The 11914-nt window shown below is 44.6% G+C and overlaps 1 protein-coding gene across 1 annotated transcript in view; it reads left to right on the top strand.

Annotated features, from left to right (window-relative positions):
• The first annotated feature begins 44 nt into the window (after window positions 1-44).
• DYNC1LI2 (dynein cytoplasmic 1 light intermediate chain 2) overlaps window positions 45-11914 on the top strand; it is a 25095-nt gene continuing 13225 nt past the window's right edge. Inside the window, exons 1-4 of the mRNA XM_057372667.1 lie at window positions 45-191; window positions 846-919; window positions 1336-1452; window positions 7546-7776. Coding sequence (XP_057228650.1) covers window positions 97-191; window positions 846-919; window positions 1336-1452; window positions 7546-7776 — 517 coding nt within the window. The 5' untranslated portion in view covers window positions 45-96. The remainder of the gene's footprint in view (window positions 192-845; window positions 920-1335; window positions 1453-7545; window positions 7777-11914) is intronic.

Genomic DNA, 11914 nt, shown 5'->3' with positions numbered 1-11914 from the left:
GAGGGGCCGGTGGTGCCGGCGGCGCGCGCGGGCGGGCGGGGCGGGGCGGGGTCCTCGCGGCCCGGTGAGGTCACTCTTTGTGGCGGCGGCTCCAAGATGGCGCCGGTGCTGGCGGAGAAGAAGCTGCTGGGGCCGGACGGGCCCGGCGGGGCCGAGCTGCCCGGCGAGGAGGACGAGGGACAGAACCTCTGGTGAGCGCCGGCGGCCTCCCGGAGCCCGCACGGCGAGGCGAGCCCGGGCTCGGCCGGGCTGGAGCGGAGCTCGGGCCCTCGGTCGGGGCAGGGCCGCGCTCGGGCCCCGCGGGCGGCGGCGGTGGGGCCGGGGGGCAGCGCTGAGGGGGCCGGGGGTGCGTGACCGGAGCCCCGCGGCCGCAGGGATGGCAGAAGAGGGATGGGGCAGAGCGGGGCCCGAGACCGCGGCTCTGCGGGACATCCGCGGAGTCGGCTCCGGCAGAGGCGATCTCTTGGTTTTTTCGGCTTTTATTTCTGACGAACGCTTTCAAAAATCCCCGTAGGGGCAGAAAAGCGTATATAGAATGCAGCAGTCGATTGTGATGAGAATTAGTTGAAAAGTGATGTTCTGCAGTGTAATGTGGCCTCCTACAAGGGAGAAGAACTTCAAACGTTCCTGACTGCGTTTTAGAAATCATAACAGCTCTTCTCGAGGAGGTGGGATACTTTTGCTGGTTCTGAGTGAAATTGGCCTTCAGCTGTGGCAGCAGCCCGGTTTGTAAATAGCCCGCATGTGCCGGGGCTGTGGGTGCGGATGTGCTGAGCTCATGGTGCTGTCACAGCCTGCGCTGCTCGGTGCCGCGGGATAACGCGGCTGCTGTGCTGCCTTTCCAGGTCCTCCATACTCAGTGAAGTCTCTACACGGTCCAGATCTAAATTACCATCGGGCAAGAATATTCTTGTTTTTGGTAAGTAACATGTGCAACCAGTCGGGTGTTGGTTTKTTGYTTTTTTATTTGTAGAAACAAAGTGTATTTCAAACAACGATTGGAGCAAACTGACATATGGGTTTGTTATAATTGGGTTATGTAATTTGATCTGTGGATTTGTCTTCATTCTTACAGATCTACTTTCTCTTTGATTTACACTGTTCTATTTATAGCATATTTTAAATAATAAGGGAGAATAACATAGTTCTTCATTGTTATTGTTCTGCTATAAGCCACTGGATTTAGCTGAAATACTTGAAAGAGAACAGTGAATAACTGATTCAGAAGTGTACAAGGATTCTTCTCATTAATTAAGCAAGTTCTGAAGAAATCTCTTCTATATAGTTCAGTGTAATTCTGAAGATGTCTATTTTTCTGTACAAATTTACTGGCAGGTGATGATGGTTCAGGTAAAACCACACTTATGGCTAAAATACAGGGAGCAGAGCATGGCAAGAAAGGAAGAGGACTGGAATACTTGTATCTGAATATTCATGATGAAGACAGAGATGGTAAGTCCATTTCATATGTAATCTCTTTAATTAAGTAGCTGACATGCTATGTTATTAATTGTGGTTTGATGAGTGCATTCTGGGCTATGCCCTGGTTCAGCATGGCGGTGTGAGTTTTAGGAGCTCTGTCCGTTTCTGGGGAGGGAAAGGTGTCTCACAGTCAGTTCTGTTCTCCCTCGTGCCTCTCTGACAGCCTGACCTGTGTGGGGAAAGGTGGCTCTGGGGATCCCTTTCCTGGCAAGGGAGATCCCTTTGCTGTTGGTGACTTTGTAGCTGCTGTAATGGCACTTCTGTGGCTACTTTGTGACTAGAGAAAGTGAGTGATGTGATACATCCATGAGAATTTATTCTTAGGGTGGATTTCTGGGCACAGGGGTTTGGTGTTTCTGGTGGGGGCTGTGTATGGAATTTTGGTTAACTATAACAGATGCTTTGCTGTAGATAACTGAGTGAAGAACAGAAAGTCAGAATCAGTGTTTCCTTTTCTCAAGTGAGCCTGGTCTCTTTGCCGCTTGTCTTTTTGTTGCTGATGATGTCTCCTTGTCTCTGCTGCTTGGGAGGGACATTATGCCAAGACACCATTTAAAAGCAGGTCTCATGATCTGATTAATTCTTTTTTTGGGGAGGTTGGGGACAGAAAGAAATGGAGACTGAGTTTGTTATCTTTGCTCCTAAATCTGCCTCTGCTGGTCTCATTTTGGGCAAGGTGCTAGTTCTCCTTGGGTTGGTTTGTCTGTAAAAACAGGGAATGGCAATATTCCTATTCATTACTTCCTTCTGAGTTCAGAAGAGGGAAGCAGTGGTGGTGGTTCATCCCTGCTCCAGAAAACCARCAGACTAGGAAGATCCTATAATGGTATTTTGAAACTGGAGATGCACTGGAGGCTTGCAGGAGTGATTAAGAGCCATATGTGACTGGTTGTTATGGAGATTGGTCCTGCACTCACRTGGCAGGAAGCTGCCTTTAGATACTAAGTTAGGCACAATGAAAGGATGAGTACATTGCCATGCCTTCTAGTGGCCTCCTTGCAGCTTCTAAAAATCTTCTGGGCTGTAATTTTAAGTGCTGAGCCATTCTTTGCTTCTTCAGGTTTCTGGGTGTAAGTGCTTTTCCACCATGCACTGATTTGCTTTAGTTCAGCGTAAACACTTCAGGGGGGAAAAAACCCCTATGATTAGGAGGGCTAAGACAGACTGTCATCAGGCTTCTTGCAGCTTCAAAGGAGATGGTATTGCAATCAGAAAAATGTTTGCTGTGCTATTTTTCCTGGTGTTATCTATTAAACCTCAAGTATATCCCTATGTTGAAATATTTTGGGGCTATTCCTGAGTGTCTAAAAGTGATAAGTATTTGAAGTGATTACGACAGGCCTGTCATAGGAACTCAGGCCGTGTTAGCAGGAAAAAAAAGAGATCTTTTTGACTGACTACAGGCTCAGCTGGCCAATTCAGGTCTTCATGCATCCSTCTAATGGGTGTGTTAGGATCTAATAATACATGCCTGTTTCCTTTCTGTCTCATTAGTGTCATCCACGGCAAAATAAATAGCAAAGTGGGTCAGGACCTCCCAGCAGGCAGAGATAACACTCTTTCTTCTCTAGGACAGGTTTGGATTTGGTTTTTAAACTTGCCGTGTACTTCAGATGAGTGTATGCTCACATACAGATTTGGAAACAAAGCCTTTATAATTGACCTGCAATTCTTGGAAGAAATAAAGAAACTCAGGGTAGGCACTCGGGAGCTCAGGAGCAGATGAGTGGTTCTGAGGGCTTCTGTTTTTTATTATACTCCAGCCTAGCCAAAACCAGATCACAAAGATTTCCAGGGGTGTCAGACCAACACTGGTAACTGAAACTCTGCAGTTGGGTAAGATGATCTCAGCTTCTTTCCCAGCCAGTAGAAGATTTATTTGCTCTCTTTGCCTTATTTTTCTTCATTTCAGACAAGTATACTCTGTCCAGGAGGAATATTTTCATCAGAGTGCCAAGTCATTCACTATCTACCTCCCACTTCCCTCTGGAAATCTTAAGAATCTATGTTGTTTCCTATGCCATCATCTCCCCTCCTCCTTCCTTTTCAAGGGGCATTTGAACCCAGCTCCTCYTCCATTTAAAGTAGAATTTTTCTAGACTGCTGCATGCACTCTTAGTTTACAGTTATTTTCCTCATAAAGATCAGCTCAGCAATTAAATTGCTCCTTTTAATTTGTAGGGAAGTTTAACAAAGTCCAGAAAGTGTCTGTGCCTTGCAGGCCCCCTGTGGCTCATACTGGTGCCCACTGACTGTCTGGTTTGCCCTGTCACCTGCTGGTTTCTTGGCAGCTGGATGCACATTGGCCACTCTGCTGGTGTCCAGCTGCTCCAGGTCTGTCAGGTGTTCACTGCTCAGTGTGATGGGTGTGCTTTGGTCACCAGGGCTCAGGTCATTTAGAATGTAAATCTGCTACTGAATCTCTGCTTGAAAAGTCTCTTTCCTGGGGTACTATCCCAAATCCTGCCTTGGCTCAGGCATTTGCTCAAGAAGAGGTTTGGAGGTGCCGGAGAAGCAATCCTGGGAGAGAGAGGATTCTCCTAAATCCCCAGCTACATTATCCTTGGAGCATATGGCTGCTCCTGCATACATGACACTGTAGTTTGTCTGGATGAAAGCATTTGTAGCACTGGCTGGAAATTTAGCTTGGAATATTAACTGGTCTTGAAACTCTGGCCCCAGAGTCCTCCATTAGTGGAATTTCTCAGAGCGTGTGGCAAGTTTCAATTTTTTGCCTGTCTTTATGATGAACAGATGTTTTGTGTCTCTGCTGGTTAGTCTGCTTTTGAGGACTGAGGATCTGAATTTGTAGGAGGTGGAAGAGAAGCTGTGCATCATTTTCCTAAAGGATCTATGTTTCCAGAATAGCTTTCAGAGGCCCTTGCAGGGCTAGGGCAGAGTTACAGCGGGGATGTAGAGCAGAACAGGGAGCTCGACTGCACGGGTTGCTCTGTACTGTGTGTGTCAGCTGCAGTCACAAACACCACAGGGACATTTCTGTACTGCCTAGACTGCAAATGCCCCTCAGCTGTGCCCAGTGTGCCAGGGAAGGAGAGCCATTCTGGGTTTGCATTCTTACTTTTAACAAAATCAAGTAGTCCTGGTTTTTGCCTCAGGTTTGSACTGGCCTCAGTCACATCATATGCATATTCCAGCTGAACTGGTTGTTCCAGATTGAGCCAAGTCTTGCTGCTACACTGGATTCTAATGGGAAAATTGTCTCTTTTTTTTTTGTCAACATCTTTAAAGTGGTTCTTTTGAAAGTTTTTTCCTTTTTTACTTCTCTTGACAGCCTGAGCAAGGGATATCTAATTGCCACTGATATCTTTTGAATAAATGCATATGTAGTTGCAGTTCACAGAATTAACCATGTGCAATAAAATTCATCAAAGCTGGAAAATCTTTTTCAGGACTAAAGGGATAATGGGATATTGACAGGATTTAGAGATGTGGTTTTAGCAGCTTTTGTAATAGCYTGTAATAAGTAGCTCCTGCTTTTCCAACAGGGTCTAGTAATTGTTAGCTCTGTTTTTGTATCTTGTGTCATGGCCAGTAAGAAAGGCTCAGTTAACATTCATGACTAAGTAGGAGCTTCARTGGTGCTGACAAAGCTGAATTTGCCTTCAAGCCCTTGCCAAATTGTGAGCAATCTCACAGCACTGTGTTTTTAAGTGTGTTTTATGTTTTAGCAAATGTAAATCACAAGACATACCTCTGTCCTGTAAGAAAGGAGCAGAACCTTTCCTTTTTGTACCACATTATATTTTTTTGGTAAAGTGCATTTCAATGTGAGTGCAAAGCTTCCAGGCTTCCTAACAGATTGATTTTTGAGTGGTAGTTCCAACTGCATTTCTGTTCCACCTGTATTCTGGGACCASTCTGTATTCCAGATGTTAAGCAAAAGTTAAATCCTTAAGGGAGACAAAGGTGCTTAGCAAACAAAACATTTTTAACATTAGATACTGGCTTTAAAAAGGGACTTGGTAGCAATGAGTTTGGATATTATTAATTTTTGTTACTTTCCAAGATACGAAAGTCTTTTCTGCAGTCAGAGTACTGCCCACAGGAGAACCCTTCAGTGCTGATGAGAGCTGTAAACTTTCATAAACTGTGCCTAGGTTTGTATTTGGTTTTTTAAACTTCCATTCATGCTCCAAGGAGACAGTTGTACATACACATAGTTCATGTCTATTAATAACCTTTAAGTCATAGAAAGCTCATGGGGTTTTTATTTACTRGGAGGCTGCTGCTTTAGGGCATATCCAAAGGATGTTTCTAGAATGCAGAGTCCTGCACAGATGTTTCATTTACTGTTGTGTAATAGGAARCATGTAACTGTTCACATTGTGTCCTACCTTGCTTTCTGTTTTTCCAGACTTTTCCTAGACCTTCCCTCTGATCTCAGAGGTCTTTGGGAGGTTTAGATTCAGAGCCACAGTGCTGTGGGAATGCCATGTGATGGCAGTGAGTGGTGTCCTGGAGTGGGGTGAGGGAAGGGGGACAGTGCTGGGTGTGCATAGGTGCATTGCTCAGCTCCCCAGGGATTACCCCTGACTGTCACTGGAGAGTGGATCCAGGGCTGCAGCTGCRAGTCAGAGGAGCTGCAGGTCACAGCATGGCTGTTGGCCTGTTTGTGTGATGGCTGATGTTGGAATATCTTAGGACAGGCCAACAGAACTTAACAGAAGCATAACAAATGCTAAGCATGGACTGTCCGTGCACAGCACTTTGATGTGATCTGTCTGAAACTGCTTAGTMATTTAGTCCTGATTAAATGGGTAGGATATATATATATATATCTGTAATCTTTTCTTCTCCCAGATTTCTTAGCCAAGCCTTTGCCTTTTTCTGGAGTCAGGAGAGATGGATTCCTTCCTAGAAGAAAGTTATGATAGCCATAGTAACTGGATTTATTTTGTGAAGCTGAAAGATTCAGGACATGGAAGTACAGTGAGGCAGGGTAATTATGAAATTCAGTAGCTGCTTTGAAAATCTGGGTTCTGCAGTGACTGATTTGCAGATCTGTGTGTTTCAGAAGTCACATTTTTTAGTGCAAGAGAGACTTGCAGTTCCCTCTGGATAGCTGTAGTAAAATAGGGAATACTTAGGAAGAGGTACTAGGWATAGACTAGAAGATAGAAACAATGCAGTTGTTCCTCTTCAGCAGGAAGTTCTGAGGATAATGTAATTATTTTCTTTCTTTTTTTCATTTGAACAGAATTGGTTGTTCACAGTACCTGATAAATCATTCCTGGATGAAACCCCATTTTCAGTTCTGTATTCTTGCCAAGAGTTCAGCTTTGGGGTAAAACGTCAGCCCATGCCAGCTGTCTCTCCCATCTGACCCTACTTTACTCTGCCTTGCATTCCATCAAAAAGTGTCTGGCCACTATCAAAACACTTGTGGGAGAACCCAAAAGCTAAAATACCAGGTCACTTCTGCAGTGCTTATTCTGTCAGGAGCCTGCAGAAGGAGCCAGTGTTAAGTCAGTATGAATTAAAAGCAGGTGGCACAACCTTGTTGGGAAGGTGGGGAGTTCATCCTRTATTTGCTCCTCCCACTGCTGTGCTAGAAACCTAAGCTGCTTATTGCTGGTATCTTGTTTGCAGCTTATTTCTGTTGGAAGGTGTGTGAGTGTGTGAAACCAGCTTATGTGTCTGGGAGATGCCGAAGGCCCTGCTGGCCTGGGGCTGGGCCACCCCTTTGGCCCTGCACTTACACATCCCCGGTGTTCTGGGTTCCCTGGGAAYGTGCATGTTCCAAATTCAGGGCTGTTGGGCAGTATATCAAAACTGTCATGTTAGCTGTGCAGAGTAAAAGCCCAAGAACAGAAACGACCTTTTTARAGGAAAATATTCTGAACCTAGAAATGGACACATCTACATCTGTTATAGGCATTTACATGGGAGCCTGTCTTACAGACAAGCAGGCAAACTGCTGCTGGCTGGGCCTGCACCTTCCACTGCTGTCAGTGGAACACCAATGCTGTCACCTGGTCACTCCCTGCCTGGCAAAACAAACCCTGGCATCTGCTGAGCTCACACTGTGCCTTTTCCTTTCAGATCACACCCGCTGCAACGTCTGGATCCTGGATGGAGACTTGTACCACAAAGGGCTGCTGAAATTTGCTGTTTCTGCTGAATCCTTGCAAGACACCATCGTGGTCTTTGTTGCAGATATGTCTAGACCTTGGACTGTTATGGAGTCTTTACAGAAATGGGCCAGTGTCTTGCAAGAACACATTGATAAGATGAAAATTCCTCCCGAAGAGATGAGGCACATGGAGCAGAAATGTAAGTCTTAGTGCATCCRTACACTGTTGTTGGTTTTTAGTTAGCTCTCACAACTTCTGATAGTTTTCTTTGGGTTAGAGTTTTGAGAAGGAGTTGGATAAGAATTATGCTGAAGTTGTGATTGTAATTCTGATTCACATAGACTCTGTTAGGCTTTAAAATAGCTCTTCCAGTTTTGCTGTGCTAACAAAACATCAGGTGAATTATTGGTCTAAGTTCTGTGCAATAATGAGATTTTCATAATTTGATTTTAGAAAATTTTTTTTTTTTTATTAAAAAAAAAAACCACTATAAATTGACAGATTCACATTTTAAAAGACAGTGACAAAACTCCATGAGGAAGTGAGCTATCTGCTTTCCTGTGATATCTCAGCCAGGTCTTATTCCCATACTGTGCTTGTCTTTCAGCAGGTCTCTTTGCCCTTGTTTTTCTGGAGGCTCAGATTGTGATCCCGGTGGAGCTAATTGTGTCTCATTACAGCCATTCCTACCCTGTGACTTTAGGAATGTTGTATAAATTAACCTTCTTTGCTGGCATATCCRTGGCAGGAAAGAATCTGGCACTGGCCAGCAGTCATTGTTGCAGTATTGTACCTGCAGCTGCTTCCCCCCCGCCCCAAGTAGTTTTGAATGTTCCTCGAGGTTTTTTTTTTTTCTGTTTTCATATTGAGTTACTCCAAAATATATTCCTTCAGTGGAAAAGACCATAGCAACTTCCATTCCTTTTAGAGGAATTAGATYAGGACTGATCCTTTCTGGTTGCTGCTTTTGCTCCAGACTGGTGGCTCTCTGTGCTGGAGTGTGGAACCCTTGCAAATATGGTCTGGCAGCTTCCTGAGGGTCACTTTAGGGAGCAGTGTGATCTGTTTGGCCTGTGAGCACTCAGGTGTATTTGTATAGCTGATAATCCTTCCTGAATGTTAAATATTATGTTCCCARAAGTCTTGCTGGAGTTTAAACTTAATGATTAAAACCACCCGGGTTTGATMATCAGGTTATATTTAAACAAAAAGTAAAATATAAGGGTTTTTAGGGGAAAAAGTTTGGGGGGATTTTATTTGTGTGAGAGGTTTTTTGGGAATGGCAAATGGAAAGGCAGTTCTCGGATCAAACTCCAGCAGCAACCCAATTTGCACTTTTCCAAGACACAGAAAATGTTATGGCAGTCCCAGTAAAGGGGGAGTTTGTGCACTTAAATTTTCCTTTTGAAAAGAGCAGCTTTTCACCTTTCACTTCTGWGTGCACTCTGAAGGAACTGTGGCAAAGCTCTAGTGCCCTGTCTGAGGAACTTAGAAGACTTTCCARTAGTAGTATCTTGGAGAATTCTAAATAAAAGTATCATAGAAATTCCTGGTTTCTTCTGTGCTCTGCTGGAGTCAAGAGAAGAGGAGATTGGAGAGAGGGAGAGGGGATGAGCTCCCCCAGTAGGGCTCTGGTGCCACCCCCTGGCTCCACTGGGGCACACAGGGCCCGGATATCTCCCAACTTCTGTCTCCTCTTTTCAGGCACTGTGCAGGACTTGTGTCACCTGGGTACTGGGTACATCTCTGGCTTCTTGAAGGCTGTCCCTAGGGCCAGCTCTGTGTTCAGAGCTTTGGCCACCGTGGCTTGTGGCTCTGTTAGCAGCCYGTGCTAAGGAAAGGCCCATTGTAACTGTGTCAGTGTAATTGCTTAGGCAGGGCAGAGCACAAGTGCCTGAAGAGTGCTTTGGGACTGCTGCCCATCCTAAAGCTGCACAGCRGAGTTGTCCTTACTGAAATCCTGCTGCCTGTGCTTCCTGGGGTAGGCTGCCACTCAGGAGATGAAGAGTCCCTGCCTTGCAAAAGCCCAAATGTRTAAAAAGCAGGATAATCAAGTACACGAGGGCAGTCAGAACATAGAAATGGAGTGCAGAGTAACGGGATGTGCTGCATTAAAGCCCCCTGCAGCATAAGACCATGGATGGATGGATGTCCTGACTTCACCAGCAGAGTATTCCCTTACTGCTGCTGCTCCATCCCAAGCTGAACGTCCACAGTGCTTTCCCTTGCTGTCACACCAAGCACCAGTAACCCTGGGGAAACACTGCCCAGTCCTGTCCCACTGGCATCCCTTTGAGGTGCTGCTCGGTTGTTCTCCATCACTAAGGTCCTGAGAGTTTCCAGAGATCCTTTAGTCAGCTCCCCTTCTCAGTGGAGTTGGACTTTGGACTGCCTGGCTTTGCTCTCAGGGTTTGTGTGGCCTTCCTCCACCCAGCCCTTGCTCCTGTGTTTTCTGTTTGAGGGACTGACTTGTGGCTTTCCTGGGTATGAGAAACTTCCCTTTGGAGTTAAAGGGCTTCCACAATGGGASACAGGCACTCATGGAAGCAACAGGCTGCCTACTTCAGAGTGCAGCAAGAGCATTGTCTGCCTGCACTCACTGCCATCACTGAGCTGCTATGGAGATTCCTTGCTAAGAGCTTGGCTCATGTGAGCTCAGATACATAATGTCAGCTATGCTAATTTAATTCAGGCTCAATTATGATAAATCACTATTTAAATAACACATATTTGAATGATTATTTCAGGGAAGTTGTGAATGTTGCCTCCCTGTTTAAGACAGCAGAGCAGATCAGGTGGCTGTCAGGAATCCAGAGCTGCAGAAGGGAGATGTATTTGTGAAATCACAGTTATAGCACTGACCTCTGAAGGGTTTGAAGCTAAAGAATTAAAACACAACATAATTTTTCTGAAAATTGTAATGTCCCATTCAAGCTGAATTAGTTTCAGATTGTCTACCTCTTTCTTTTTTTGGTCTGATATAGAGCTGAAAGATTACTTAACCTAAAAGATAAAAAAAATTAGTTTGTCCAGTTATCTTTTGTGTAAGAATTCTTTACACAAGACTGAAATTTATGATCAGTAATGACAGTGCACAAAAAAAGTTAAAAGTTGTGTGAATTGGTTGTGAAACTTTATTAAAATGTAAATATGAATTGGCTATCTCAGAAAAATACTCTTCATTTTTCTCATGCTGCTGTTCAGGGCCTTTGGGATTTATCCATTAAGTTGTAGTGTTTGCCTGCATTTCCACAGTGTAGTTAAAGAGCACTCCAAGCCTGAGCATCTTATTGGTGCTGGAACAATCAAATGTTAGATGATTGTGGATGGTTGTCTCAATTGGTGCTTCCAGCCAATGCATGTCCTGAGTGATGCAGCAGTTTTTGGTGGAGTTACCTTGCAGTGCCTTGTGTGAACAACAGCAACATGAACAAAWCAGATTGCTGGAACCTTGCTTTCCTTTGCTGTGTTCAATGCAAAACTCTTAAAAAGCCAGAAGTTTGGTAGATAACTCTGCACTCTGTAGTGGAGATGTGATTTTAATGGCACATCATCACCTGGTGAGAATTTTTCAAACATAAYCGGCCATTCTGAGTACTCAATCTGAGTACTCAATCTTCATAATGGGTAGCAAAATATTAAATATTTGCCAGAGGAGCTGTTGTTTTTCTGCCTTCCTGTTTTATGTGCATCATTTTAGGTGTATTTCCAGTTCAAAAACCTTAAACCAAAGTAATTTTCACTACTTCTTAATGAAGACAAGAGTTGTTTTCCATACCACATAGAAGATGATTCCTCAGTTAAAACTGTATGGAGGAGAAAATACTCATTGCTCACCAGAAAGAAGGAAGAAGAAAAGGTTCTATGAGCTGTTTGGACACACAGCTTTATATCCATTAAGTATGTGTACTTTATATCCATTAAAAACCTGAGAGTGGAGCTCAAATGAGTGGGAGGTAAGAAAAGGCATGAAATTGCTGTGTGTYAAAGGAATGCTCCAACTGCAGTGAGCTGCTTTGTCACCTTGGGAGAGCAGTTTGTTCTTCGAGACCTGTGAGCGTACCTGGGGTACCAGTTCACTTGGCTTTAACAGGACTGAATTCTSAATGGGAATGGGGGTTGGATGGAGGCCTTGAGCAGTGTTGAAGAGCCAGTTGCTGACAGGCACTTACACTTATTTCTGAGTTGAAGTGGTTTTTGTGTGCTCAAGATRCTGGAGTCAGAGGTTTTTACTAGAGCTGTTACCTTCTGGAGCTGGAGCAGTGATTTGTTCAGAGCTGCCCCTGTTGGCTCCAGCTGGATGTTCTGTCCCGTTGGTTCATGTCTGGGCAGGGGTT

The sequence above is a fragment of the Malurus melanocephalus genome, unplaced genomic scaffold (genome assembly GCF_030028575.1).
Source record: "Malurus melanocephalus ecotype Western Australia unplaced genomic scaffold, MMel_1.1 scaffold_176, whole genome shotgun sequence".
Lineage (NCBI taxonomy): Eukaryota > Metazoa > Chordata > Aves > Passeriformes > Maluridae > Malurus > Malurus melanocephalus.
The sequence above is the reverse complement of the archived record's forward strand: the minus strand, read 5'-3'. Positions and strand labels throughout refer to the sequence as shown.